This window comes from Cupressus sempervirens, chromosome 5 (genome assembly GCF_028749045.1).
Source record: "Cupressus sempervirens isolate cs-2001-9-10 chromosome 5, ASM2874904v1, whole genome shotgun sequence".
In the NCBI taxonomy this organism is placed as follows: Eukaryota; Viridiplantae; Streptophyta; class Pinopsida; order Cupressales; family Cupressaceae; genus Cupressus; species Cupressus sempervirens.
In genome coordinates, this window is record NC_143122.1 from 811,488,435 (window position 1) to 811,503,841 (window position 15,407).

Below are 15,407 nucleotides of genomic sequence, written 5' to 3' on the forward strand. Positions count from 1 at the left end.
GGTACTAATTGAATAGTTTCTAAAAAAATAAAATCAAACTTTCTGATTAAAAATTTTGCAACTTACATTTTCAGATAGCAATTTGTTTGTAGGGCAAGATAATAGCAATAGACTTCTGCACTATTGCTCACAACATTTCATCTTGTGTGGAGAGGGTTTTAGTGGTGTTGATTGCATTTCAACTACTTTTTCCTCTTAATATTTTTCCTTGCAGAATTGTTTCCTGACCACCTACAATAATGCAGACATTGGTGGTGATGACATGGAGTTTAACTATAGGGGCATTGTAATGGTGAATACACTATCACCATGCGGGTCTATCACCCACTCTGGATACATGCTAAATTGAATTAGTCTCAAGTATCGTTAACCAGGCTATGGTGGTGGGTAAATTATGGGTTGTTGTTCCTAGATTCAAATTCTATGGAAAGTGCTCCCATTGAGATTTCTTTGGGTTCCAATCAAATATATGTTTTTTTGGTTGAGGGCTTCAAAGAAGTTGAAAGTTTTGTATATGCCCTAAAGGACAAAAAATGTTCAATCTTACTATGGGCTTTTCCTACCTCAAGTGTTGACGTCATTGGAAAATTTCCATAGAATTGATGAAATATAAGAATATCCTCACCCACACGAATACCAAGTTCCCATTTCTTTGTCATCCAAGGTGGAAATTCAAAAGATTTTGAAAATTAATTTTGATAGGATAACCCATTCTTATACTATTGAAGTCTTGGGAGGACTTAATGCTTATTGCCTTTGCAAATGAGAATATCATATTGGAAAAAATTATTTGCCTATTCTTAATAGGTTTAGTAAGCCTAGAGCCTAATTTATTAAGATGCTAATATTTCTAAAATTTAGGGAGTAAGTAAAGTGATATAACATTGATTCAAAATTTTATACACGTCTAATTCAAAAAATAAACAATAATTAAAATAAAGAGTAAAAAACTCATAGTGCTTCATTTATTCTAAATACAAATATGTATCAAAGGACCATGAAAGAATATTATTGTGCACACTAAATTGAATATATTGTTATGATTTGCAAAATAGAAACACACACCAAATGAGAAATTTGTACAAACATTCTCATTCATAAAAATTAATGATTGTCATTGTAAATCGTATTTATTAGAATCATGCCTATCTAAATTTATGTAGACAATGAAACAAACATTCAAGATCATTGCAATGGTAGTCTATTGGTTTTGTATAATACAATAGATCAACTAGAAGGTCATTTAGCACAGTATGTCGAGAAGATAATCAAGAAGATAATAACACTTCATTATCAAATAGGCTCATGTTATATTTGTATTAGGGTTAGAGAGTTAGGAGAGAGAGTGAGAGGTAGAGGGAGATAGTGATGGAGAAAGAAGAATGTGGAGGAGAGTGAAAGATAAAGAAAGAGGGAATACAAGGATAGATAGAGGTAGAAGAGATACATATACCTAGAGAAGGAAAGTGGGCTATAAAGAAAGAGAGGAAATATAGCGATAGGTAGAGGTATAAGAGATAAATATACCTAGAGATGAAGAGAAGGGAGAGAATGAGAGAGAAATAGAGAAAGGTAAAGGAGGAAGAGAGATGTAGTTATAGGATTTATATGTTTCGCATTTTAGATTTCTTTCAATACATGTCTTTAAATCTAGTGATATTGTTGCAAAAGTCTTTTATAAGTCTCTCTAGATGTAGTTTCAAAAATCTTATAATTTTAATTAATATTGTTGCAATGCTTATATCCATTATGTCAATGCATCTCTTTAAATCTAGGGAAAAGTTCCATGTTGGCCATCACTCTTGTTTAGTAGAGTTAGAGTAGCCTTTCCAAACTTCTTTACAAAGTGGATGAGGGAATCAATATCAGGCATGGTGTGTGAGGGTGTTTTTCCACGAGTCTCGTTTCAAATTTTGCAAATGGATTATGTTATAGGAATTCTAAGCTCTGTTAGTGGAACCTATTGTTGTGACTCATTGAAAAAGAGTTGTTCTTATCCTTGTGAGATGTTAGGGATACTCCCAACTATCTTGAATTTGTAGATACGTAATTGAGAATACAAATATTTACATCCATTGATTGATTGTCATTATTTATTTTACTTTACAATTTTTCTAGAAGAATAGGCACATATGGAGGGGCAGAGGAAGTTATGAATACAAATAAATATAGACTGAGAGGATGTGAGACAAATAGATAGAAAAATGCAAATAGATCAATAGACAGGTGAGGAGATATAAAAAGGATGATAGGAAAAGATGGATGAAGGAACGTATACTTATTTGACCTTACATACATCTACAGCATACCTATTGCACACTACAATGTGATTGCTAGTAAAATATACCCCTTTTTCTCCTTATTAACCTTCCAATTAGAATGGTAAATAGGACTTTCCATTTCTCTCCACTTAAAATATAAAATATGTTGTTTTTATTCAACCTTCCGTGTCAGGAAAGTTATCCGCCGCCCCAGCTCACCTCGAAAACAATGTGAATCGGAAATTCGTCGGGCGAAGTCGGCTGGCGGTCATCGAGGCCTCTCGCGCCTTCCAGAAAAAACCCTCTTTACTTGTCTCCCAAGAAACACATCCCCGAATAAAATTCATTGTCTCCTTTCTATATATCCAAGACATCCTCACAATTTGCCCTCATTCTCAACTTGCAACTCATCAATTTTCAGAAACTCTGAAATTTCACAATTTGCCTGCATCTTCAAATCAGAATTCATCGACAGAAACCCTCAAATTTGTGTTTTTTTAAAATGGAAGGAGGAACGCCATTCTTTCCTGATCTAGGTGAGCACTGCGACGAAAAAACATGCCAGCAACTCGATTTCCTACCCTTTCGCTGCGACGCCTGCAACGGCGTCTTCTGCGCGGAGCACAGCAGTTTTGCGCGGCACAGCTGCCCTAATTCAATGATGCACGACCGTGTAGTCGTAATCTGCCCTGCTTGTAAAATATCAGTGGAGAAAGCGTTTAAAGAGGATGATTCCATGGCGCTGCGAAGACACAGCTGTGATCCAGCTAAAATGAAGAAGGCGGCGGCCTGTCCTATCAAACGCTGCAAAGAAATTATGTCGTTTCAGAACACTTTTTGGTGTAAATCGTGCGGACAGAAGACCTGTATGAAGCACCGTTTTCCTTCTGATCACGCCTGCAGCAGAGGCGGATTGCTTGCGGAAAAGAGGAGTTATTGCAGAGCCGATGCGCCGCCCAAGGTTGCGAAGGCATCTCCCATCTCTGTTCGTTGATTTTAAAATAATTATTTGCTGAATTCGTAACATAAGTAATAAATTGTTTTGGATTTGATTGTCTTACTATTTTGTTTCTCCTGCTTTCATTTTGACACTGGAACACAATCAAATGAAATAATTTACAACTCATTCTCGCTGAAATGTAAGGAGGCAACATACTAGATCTCCCCATTATTTTTACTTTTCCCGTTTTACAATTAAAATTTGTATCCGGCAGGACTCGAACTCAGCCTCTCTCATTTAGTAACCAGATCCCATGATTTGTATTATTATTATTTTATTTTTCAATTGAACGCTGTAGCAGGCAGGATTCGAACGAGGCATTTTTTCGCCGACAGCTCGTGGTTTCACAGAAAATGTCTTCCGCGTAAATTCGAATATTTGTTTAAACGTCGATTATTTTCTTCCACGTTTATGTTTAATGAACTTAACCATTTTTATCACGCGTCTCAATAATAAAATGTTAAAACCAAATAAAACTATTTTTAGATTAAGTTGAATGAATATGATGAGTAATATAATCCAATTAATTTGATGGAAAGTTGCGATAACTAGATTTGAAATTTTGATTGTTAATTGGTAATTACAAATGACTAAACTCTTCAAATGTTAAAACAATTGGCTCTGCATGCTTAAAAGTTATCAATGCTTCCTTCATGTGGTCTGCCTTTTTATTTCCACTTAAAGTGTCAAGGCGTCCCTCGAATGGTTTGAGATTTTGGTTGTATGCCTAGTTGTCTATTTAAGCTTCTATTGAATGGCATGAGATTTTGGTTGTCTACCTTTGCTTTTATTATATAGCTTGCGACTGTGATTGCCTGCATTATAAGTTTGGAGTTTTAGGTTTCGCTTACTTGAAAGTTAAATGATCTAATGTTATTGATACATTTTACATGTTAGAAATATTTCAAGATTATAATTTTTTTTCGTTATTAAAGTATTTGGAAGTTTGGCAATTTGTCAAGGTTTGATTTAGTATGTTGAAAATTATTTCGGAAATAGTCATTTTATTAGTTATCAATCTATTGTGTTGCTCTAATTTTATTTGTCAATGTTGTTGGTGAAAGTGTCTTTAATCAATAGAACTACCAAGCAATCTTAACTCGATAACAAAGACAAAAACTTATTACTTTGAGATCTATAATTGTCTTTTTATCTTAAGCTACTTCATAAACTTGGTTTAGGTATATTATTATAATTTAAATTAATTTAGAAAATATGTAGTAAAGAAATTTAGAATTTTTAAATAAAAAAGACAATGTTTGTGGCTAACTTTGATGATTGATAATTGTTTTTTCATCATTCTAATCATATCATTTTGACCACAGCGCAAGATGCATTTAGAATATAACAAGCAAATTTGAACTTAATTGTTCTCAAAATATATAAATTAGCAGTTGTATGCTTTTGCACATGCAATGAGTGCACTGATAGGAGATGTGATTTAAGAGAAAAATGTAGAATGAACATTAAATAATGTAAATATAAGTTTTTTTTAAAATGAAAATTTAAAATAAAAAAGTTGAAGATTAAAATATAGATATAAATTTTACAATATTTAGGCAATTTGAATATTGCTTAAGAAACATGTTCAATAATTTCAAGATTTTACAATTAAATTCAATTTATCAAATATGAAAAAAAAATCATTTAAATAAAATTCCATTAAAAAATCTATTACAAAAAAATTAATGAGGGAAATATTTTTTTTAAAAATGAAAAATAATGATGTCTCTAACAAATATTCTATTGACTATATACAGTATAAAAACTGAAAAAACAATATTCAAAGAAAAAATTAAACTAATATTAAAAATAATATAAAAACTAAAACCTAAATCAAAAGTTAAATAAATAGAGATAACAACATAAGTTAATGTGGAGATCACAAATAATTATTTTTTAAATAAATAAGAAAAAAAAAACAATAGTTAAAAGTGGATATTTAAAATATAATCTTATGTGAACAAATTAGATTATTAATAATTTTAATTTAAATAACATAATATTTACTAAAATCTTTTAAATAGATTAATAAATGTTATTCATTTAACATTAAATTAATCAAATATAAAAAAAAAATCATTTAAAAAAAACCCTTCAAAAAATCTATTATGAAAAATTAATAAAAAAAAATACAAACAAATAATATGTCTAACAAATATTCTATTGACTAAATAAATTATAGAAACTAAAATATAATATTTAAAATTTTTTATTTTTATTTTTATTTTTTTAAATCGGTAAAAAGCCAAGGCCTTGATTAATTTTATTAATTTACATAAAAGGTTACAATAGTTTTACTCCATTCAAACAGACACTAGTAGGAAAGAACAGATAAGAAAACCTCCAGTCTAGCCCGAAATGAACGTGTTATATTATTACATCATTAAAGGGGCATACCCCAATCAAATCGCCACTTATCCATTCATAATTGTAAATGTAATGCTCCGCCCAGAGATCCTTGGAAACAAGGATGAAATACAAGCCAAGATTATTTTTTTTTACAAGTATGAATGCACATGACAACATCATACAGGGATCACAACGATCGCAATGGAAGACTTCACCACCATCCCGGCAACCAACGAATCTCCAAACGCCACTACCAAACTGACACACACAAACAAAGCCAACAACGACAACGCACATGACGAGGGCACAAGAAACAACCACTCATCAACAAAACACCAAGCTGGGGTAAAATGCAGGAACCTAAAATTTGGCTAAGCCTGAAATCCTGAAGCCCTAAAAATTGGCTAAGTCTGGATTTCTGAAGCCTTGAAATTTCTCAGAATCCATAACTTATCTCCGAGAGGTCTGAAACCTATCTCAAACGATTTGTCGCATATATTAAAATATATCTTAAGTATAAGAAATTCTTATACTTAAACGATATATTTTAAACTCCAAGAGACTAAAACAGAAACACGAAAACTCGATTTCAAGAGAAACCAACAGAATTCAAAATGCAACCAGATAGGGTCGAAGAATGCCCAAAAGGGTATCCAAAACCACTCTCAAAAAATTTGAAACACGAAGAAAAGTGCCCGCTGCCGGCACGCGCAGATTTTAACCAAAGTGCATGCGACACTTTTTACTAAGGGAGGGCGACACTTCTCCCATAGTGCGTGCGACACTTCTCAAGAAGGCGTGGGATACTGAAAAAGTATTGCGCGATATTTCTCATGGAGCCGTGCGACACTCTTCCAGTGTCATACGATACTTCTCCAGTAATGCGTGCGATACTTTACAGTATCGTACGACATTCTTTCTATGGGCGTGCGATACTTTATCAGTGTCGCACAATGCTGAACAAATGTCTCCCATAGAAAACAAAAACACTTCAAGAAACTCGAAAAAGGCCAAACACACAGAAAAAGCTCCACACAGGGGAGTACCGAATCCACATTCCGAGGCGAGAGCACTCAAACAATAATAGAGTAACTGAAAGATAGAACACTAGGATCTAACCATCTACCAAATAGAGAAGGGAAAAAATACAGAAAGGAAACATCAAATTCAACTGAAAGAAACATCGCAATAATATAGTTAACATTGCAATGAGCAAAATAACCAACTAAGTACATGGTTCCTCCCAACCGTCAATAGCATCATAAGACCATTGTGGGTCCTAGCCATCCCCCACACGTAACATCACAAGCCACCGACCAAATCGTCAGTACTGTCGTAATAGGGATGTCACTACTAAAACATGCACAATATAAGAATAAGAAAATCTAACATGCTAGTGATAATGCATAAGATAATCCTACAGTAGATAACATCACCTATCACATGCTAAACAACAGTAAACAACATATATACTACTAAAGCAAATCACATCATCTAATCATATGCTAAACATCATAATAAGGGAATGCGCCAAATAAAATAACATCATCTAAACATGATATACAAGCATCCCAATGAAAGCATAAATCACAAAAAAGCATACTCCAAAACTTGAAGTACCAAGTGAAGACATCTAGCAACAGTCACACTAGGACAAAAGATCGTCTCTGTACACCGATCCCTAGTAGTGGTGAAGGTAGCAATGCCTCCCAACCACGTGGCACCCATAGGTCCACACCCACTGTGCTGATGGAGATAAAGATCCAACCACAAACACACAAAAATCACAACATCCATGGCTAACAGTCACGCTAGACAGTATGATGGCTGAACCAAGAACCTAAGACAATGCAAGGAGTAAAGGTCCTGGTCAGACACTCAAAAGGCTGCTAAGTAGGGGTTGACATCCTGGAGAGTCGCTTGGCATCAAAAAGCCCAAGCTCGGATCGTGTGTCCTCAAACTTAAACGGGTGCTCACACATTGTGCCCTCGAACTTAATCGGGTGCTCACACATTTTACTTATCTTAAGTTTTATTAACAATCACACATTTTATTTAGTTATCACTTGTTCAAAACTTCTTATCCTCCGTCAACCTCCGACGCCATGAACGTCGAGTTGTGAGATAGAAGCCCCCTCCAGATGCTACCCTACCATACCCATGCTCATCCTACGACAAGTGCCCATGGGCATGCATACTCCCATCCCAACCCCAATGATCATAACTTCCAACAAATCCACGGAAGATCGAGCCTCGCAAGTCACCCAACAAATGTACGCGCATGTACTCGTGTGTGGCGCACCACCATCACGAAGATCATAACACAAGGACAGGAATGAGAACACAATGCAAAGAAAACACCCAACTGAAAGCAACACGGGAAGGACGGATTTTACACGAATCCCAAAGCCAATAAACTCATACATCATGAAATCACTCAACTAGCCTCAATCCGAGAGTATGGATTCTACACGAATCGCAATGATGTAACAAGACCAAACATCATGAACTCACTCAACCGGCCTCAATCCGAGAGTATGGATTCTACATGAATCCCAACATTCACGAAACAAAAGCAAAGGTCCAACAAAAATAATATGTATAAAATCACTCAACCGAACACAACGTCGAGAGTACGGATGTAACACGCATCCCAATGCAACATAAAAGTGCATAAGTGGTCTGACTGATATCCAAACGGATCGTCAAGATCCACGACCCACATTGTGCCAAGAAAACTCGAGAAAACAGGGCAGCACACAAAACGAGGTAAAAATTCCAAAAATTTGGAAAACTTCAAAATTAAAACCCATTTGGCCTTTGGGTTTAAAAACCCCAAAAATCAAAAAATCAATGGAATCAAACACCGTATGCAAAAATAGCCAGCATAACAGCGTAAAATTCCAAACTCTCATCTCAAAAAATAGGGAAATGTTCATACCCGCTCAACCAGTTAGAACTAGAATACAGAAACGGAGGGGAACACTAGTTCTCAGCCTCCAAACAAACAACTACCAAAAACAGAAGCAGAAACGGAGCAGAAACAATAAAACAGGAAAGCCCTACCTCACAGCCAAAAGGGCAAAACGGGAATCTGAACCATAAAATAAATATCTCGCAAAAGTAGTTGAAAATCGCAGCAATCCAAGGTTTCTCCGAGCTGGATCCTACGAGCCCAACCTCGCGACAATCCCACGCCCGTAGCTCCCACAATGAACAAAACAGTAAATCCTCATGAAGAGGATTTTTGGGTTTTACTCTCCAACTTTCCAATTTGAAAGTGAGAAGTGAGGAATTAAATTCCTTTTTGGATACTTATTCACGTTTCGGGTGAATAATCGATTAGGGAAAATAACCAGCCAACCTAGTTAAATCCTGAATCGACCCAAACGAAAACAGGCTATTCCTATAAATAGGAATTCATCTATGGCAAAGCTGCCAAAAATTAAAATAAATCAATTAAAAAGCCCGAAAACCCAAAAACACAAAAATCACCTAAACAACTTTCGCGACAATGCGAACCTCTAAAAGCACAGACACGCTTACTGGTCTAATCACATAATGCAAATGAGTTCTGGTTTAATAATCATCGAAAGGTTTAAATTAAACATTTTAATAAAAGATACGTCGACCATACAAGGACGACATTGGTAAAATATGAAAGGCTGAATCACTAACTCCATGTGCCACTGCCAGGGATATAATCATGCACACTAAACAACACGATCAAGTGCAATTGCATATAATAACATAGCCAAAGCAATAATGCATTAAATCACCTAATTTAACCATTTATTTAATTATATTAAAATAATCTATTTACATCACTCATGTTCGCATAATGCATAACAACGCAGGAATGAAGTAAATAACCATAAAATTAAATCCATCACATAACAAAATCAGAGGTATGTCCAAATACTAGATAACCAGATATCATCATAAAACACATTGTCATCTCAAAATGGCATCATCATGCAATATGATTAACTGACAGCATAGTAGTCTAATATCTATTATACTGAAATCAAAGAGTAACATTTGACCCTCAAGTCATCTCAAATGTAAAACATCACATAAGAATAGATATCTCTCAGATCAAAATAAAACAAGGTAAATGTCCGCAGCACATAACCAAATAATCCAACAAGAACAATCCATTCTAATTACTTAAGCATTTAATAATGATTGATTACTCTGCGTTAAAAGGGCATTTAAAACACATAAGCAAACATAGTCATAAACATGACTAACCACTGCTACAGGAACCTAGTCCAGTGTAGCATGGTAAAAGAACATAGTGCAATCTCTGCACACATCTCAAGGTAATCACGGAACAACCTCATGATACCACATCGATCCTGGTAACCACTGGCACAAACCTCAGTGAACCAAAAATCACATCATAATCTCAAAGATCAGTCAAAAGAATAATAAAAGCAACTGGTACAGAAACATAAATCTAAACACCTCAACGATGTAGACCACTCAAGGTCACAATCATGATCCATCACAACAAAAGATCAGCAAGGTTGCATCCATCAAGATGACTTACAAAAGTCAAATGGGAGAGGCACTACAATAAATTACAACATATACAGGGGCATACCCCTAATAATCACATCATATTTGGTTACATTTATCAATGCATTTGGTCCTCCTGATCTAGACTCCCACATCGAATCCTCAATCCTCCTACTAAGCTTTATCATTCAACAAGGTTAGAAAATGTATTAACAATAAACTAGAAAAAGTCAACAATCCAAAGGCTCGAAGAAGGTCTGATTTCTTGTCTTAGTTAATGTTATAAATCAACCTTATAAAGAAAAAAAATTACACTTTACAAAGAGATAACCAAGAAAATAAGTGACCCTTCACTAAATCCTACCCTAAATATACTTAGAAAAGAATACATTTTCAAAAACCTTTGATTCTGCTAGAAGCTTAAACACATTATTTGCAACCCGATATATTGGAAAACTAAAAGGAAATATTGATCTCCATCACATACTACCAACCTACAACAATGCCATTTAGATTAGCAAACCATATGTAATTTGAATGAGCAAAGGGAAATAAATAAAAACTAGACCGACCTGATCCATACTCAGTCAGGTCCAATGGCATCTTTGCATACCCTGACCACAATGTCCAACATGGATGAAAGAGGTAAAGAACCACGGGAAACAACCCAACAAATTATTTTATCTCCATATATAATCATCAAAACACATTGAAGACAGAGTTTAATACTGCATCAAACCTTAATACTAATTCCTAAATCTCTTACCTAAGGAGATTTGCAATTACCAAACTATATCAATACAAGGGATCCCTAAGTAAATTACCATAATAGACAAAATGCCCAGAGCAGATCAAACCAAACGCATCCTTAATCCTCTTAATAGCTCTTATGATTGAAAGGTTGAATCCTTTAACTCCTACTTAAAGCACACAACCCAAAGGCCAAAACAGGGCACCAAGAAATAGAGCACTATCAAATCTACAAAATCAATTTAGATTATAAACATTAAAACCATTTTTATTAAACTTTAATACTACTTGAATTAGTCTACAAACAATCAACTAATACTAAGATACTGATAAAGAGACCTTGCATTTAAAACCAGAGACTACCATAATCTAACTAAACTAGCACTACGCACACCATACCAACAAATCCTTTGTTGGACATAAATCTATGTTTACCGAGACCCTATTTGTCTACAAATTGCTATGTAATATCAAACCATTGTAACACTTTAAAGTATTCTACAGAGAATTTTAAACTATTTATATCTACTGATTAAAAGCAAGAGGCTGTCAAACTCTACAATGAGAGATAAAATAGTGAAAAATCTAAGTTCAATTGTTTATAATCAAACAAAACAAAGCAATCGCCACAAAATATAATTGAAATTTAGCTTATCCTAATGATCAAGAACAAATCTATCTATATAGCACTATAGAAACTGTCAACAAAACCTAGATTCATTTAATAAATTGTGCCATGAAATAAACAATCACATCTAGACATTTATCATGAAACATATAAACTGTGAGAACCTTTATATTATTAGAGTATGTAAATACAAAATAAGATAGATCCATATCCCAATGATTTAAAGTCCAAAAATACCCACAATTTGGATCCACGGGAGCACACTTCTACAAGCCTACAAAATAAAGGACAATACTAAATAACCAAAACCCTAGGAATACATTGTATGAAGAATTTACAAACCCTAGCTATATTATAGAACCAAAAACTTCCCCACAAGACAAAAACTAATTCTACTGCTTCCAGTACACCATTATGACCTTTGGTATGTCATTTGGCTTCTCAATGAAGAAGTTAGGAGGAAATTTGAAGTTGAATTTGGCCCTGCTTGTTTTCTCAAAATTTGGCATACAGAAGTTAAGGGCGTCTAAATCATCAAAGACCGCACTAGGTTGTATATAGGCATTGAACGAATTAAGATAGTTAATCAACCATTCTTTACCTTTGTCTTCGATTATTCTTCTCCACCTTAGCAGAAACTAGATACTTTCTTCCATCCATGGTCATTCACGATAGAAGGCTAGATTTTCCCTGATTATCAGTGTCTTTCGTCGATATGTTGTCTCCAAATTAGATGCACCCAGAGGGAGACTTATATGTATTTCTCCGAGAGATGGATACAAAACTTGTCATCAATACTATAGATGACTTTCTCAAGCCCTTTTCTCCATACTAGGTAAAAATGTCGCAGCATAATCTAACAATATCTCCATGACCGACCTTCGCTCACACTAAACATCCAATAAAAGACCCTATAATGTTACTATTGGTCCTTCGAGTAGCCCTGTAATCAAACACTCCCTCCCCAATGGCCCTACTAACTGCAATTTGTGTCATGTCATCAACCGAATTGAGTAGTCTATTCCATCTTTTTGACTTGACGTTTCTGAGAAAGGCCATAGTGCAATTTTTAGAAGTGTGGTAGACATGGATATTAGAATCCATAAGTAGGTGATTGGAAAATGATAGAGATTGATGGGAAAAGATGCTAAATAAAGAAAAAATCCATCGAAGAGTCTAGAGCCTATTAATATGACAACTAGATCCATCAATCATCGACCCAGACATGTGAATGGTAGTAATGGAAACTAAAGAAAACATAAGGAAAGAAATAAAAAAAAATCATAGGGCACAAAACTAAAGGACGCCATACCTGAAAATGATGAGAGGAAAACTCAAAAAAAACACAAAGAGAAAGGAAAGACCGCAACTATTAGAACCCAGGTACATATGCCCATTCAAACTATAGCATAAAGACCAATAAAAGGGGCCAAAAAAGGTCAAAAAATAATGGAATACATAAAAATAAAAATGCATGCATGTGTGTGTGTGTGTGTGTGTGTGTGCATTCATATATATGAGCAATGTCATTTCAGAGAATCTGATAAAATAGATAATAAATAAATAAGAAGAAGCAAATTGAGCACTAAAGAAAAGCCAAAAAAGATATAAAAAGGCTAATTAGCAGCAAAATATAAACTGAGTGTGAGGAGTAAATCGACCCCCACGACCCCAACATTAGCCTTAAGATCTTTCGAGTGAAAGTCTACCCAAAAAACATGACAAAGCCTAATATTTGTGACCATTAATACTCTTAGCCCAAAGGGCCTATATAGTATTGTAAATTTGAAATGATACCCCATTTGCTCCTTTATTAGCTAGCCAATCAGCTTTCTAGTTTCCTTCTCAGAAAATATGACAAATTTGAATTTCTTGGATTCGATCAAGGAGCATAAGAACTTCATTTATTTTAGAATTCATAACCCAATTAGGAGTGACTCACTTCCTCACAACATTGAGGATTATTTAAGAATTGCCTTCAATAATGACCTTAGACAATTCTAGGCTAATACATAACTGTAGACCTTTGTCTAGTGCTTCAAGCTCTGCCAAGTTATTAGAGGTAGGAGGAATGGGCAAAGCTTTCTTATCTACCTACTTACCAGAGGCATCATTAAGTATACAGCCAATACCTGCCACACTCGGATTGCCTCTTGCTACTCCATCAAAGTTGAGTTTAAACCATCCACTAGGGGGTGGTTCCCATTTGCACCTAGCCCTCGCCTCCTTAGTCTTCTTCAAATATACAAGAGGCAGATTAATGGGATTGGACCAGTTCTTTTTCATAAGACCATCCCAGATAGAGAAGGATCCCTCTTCATAAATGGATTTCCTAAGGTGGGAATTTAACACCTCCACAATAGATGCTTCTATTTTTAAGAGTAATTCTTCCACAACCATTTCTTTCTCTTGAAAGATGTGACGGTTACTCTCCTTCCAAATCTCCCATGCTACAATCGAAGGACAAATATTTCAAAGTTTATTATAAACACCATAAACCATATCAATCGACCAGGCAGTAAGAAAATCTAAAAAAGATTTTGGCAAAGGAGAAGACCACCCAAGCTAGAGCCTGAGCCAATCCCAACAAACTTGAGCAAACAGACATCCATACAAAAGATGATCCATATCTTCATTATTATGTTTACATAGCACACACCAAGAAGGACCAATAATACCAAATCTAGATAATCTATCAGCTGCCAAAATCCTCTTTTGGAGAGCAAGCCACAGAAAGAATCCTGCCTTAGGGAGATAGGTAGCATCCCAACAAATTTTGAGAGGAATCTCCACTTGATTCCAACTTTGGGAATGGACCAAAGTTTTATCTCCAAACTTCACACTATATTTACCATCAGCAGATCCAGCCCAAATAAGTTCACGGTTCCTTTTTGATTGCTTAATTTTCCTATCTAACAAAATTTCCTCATAAGCCTTTACTAAATCGGGGTCAAACCCTAACCCATCCAATGATCTCCAACTCCATTAATGGGATCCTTCTGAAAATGTCTTAATCTTATAATCCTTGACTTTATCACTCCATAATGATATCAGTCTATTTTTGAGATTAACATGAATGGGGGCAGAGGAAATTGGGGGACATCCATCCCAAGAGTTCTCCCAAAATAAGGCTTTATCACCCAACTCCACATCCCAGGTCAAAAACTTACAAATTAATTGTCAACATCTGGACATAAAATTCCAACATTCTGACCCCTTCGAGAGATTTTTGATTTTGAATAAGGACAACAGATCTTCTGGATCAAGATATTTGTTATAAAATATCTTGGTCCATTTGTGGTCTCTTTCATTGTAAAGGTGCCAAATAAGTTTTGCACCTAACACTTCATTTCGTCATTGAAGGTTCTTGATCCCTAAACCCCCCAAATTCCTTACGTTCGCATAAATTATACCATTTAGCGAGAGCTAATTTTTTGTCATCATCACAATCTTTCCAAAGGAAGTTCCTAAGTTTTTCTTCAAACTTCAAAAGTGAATTCTTAGAAAGGGGAAGGCAAGAAAGAGGAAAGGTAGGAATGGCTGATAAAACCAAACTAATTTTAGTAGTTTTGCCAGCCTTTGAAAGCCACTTGTCTTTCCAACTACCTATCCTCTTATCCAATTTATCAAGTGTATCCAACCAAACTTTACTGGATTTTGAACCCTTCTGAAGAGCAATACCTAAATATGTACATGAAAATTGCCCCTTATGGTACCCCATTATCCTACAAATCGGATTTTCCATTTCGAAATTAGTATTCAGAAAGTAAATCTCTTATTTTTCATCATTCACCTTCTGACCTAAGGTGTCCATATAGGACTCAATGATAGCCTTAAGACCTAGTGCCTCAGATACTGTACTCTTACCTGGCAGGATCGTATCATCTACATA

At 35.0% G+C, this 15,407-nt stretch overlaps 1 protein-coding gene across 1 annotated transcript; it reads left to right on the forward strand.

The window, feature by feature from the left end:
- The first annotated feature begins 2,458 nt into the window (after window positions 1–2,458).
- On the forward strand, window positions 2,459–3,321 carry LOC149558364 (zinc finger AN1 domain-containing stress-associated protein 12-like). Its single transcript, XM_089832630.1, has one exon. It carries the CDS (start codon window positions 2,764–2,766, stop codon window positions 3,253–3,255), a length of 492 nt encoding a protein of 163 aa, XP_089688756.1. The 5' UTR covers window positions 2,459–2,763; the 3' UTR covers window positions 3,256–3,321.
- The last annotated feature ends 12,086 nt before the right edge of the window (window positions 3,322–15,407 follow it).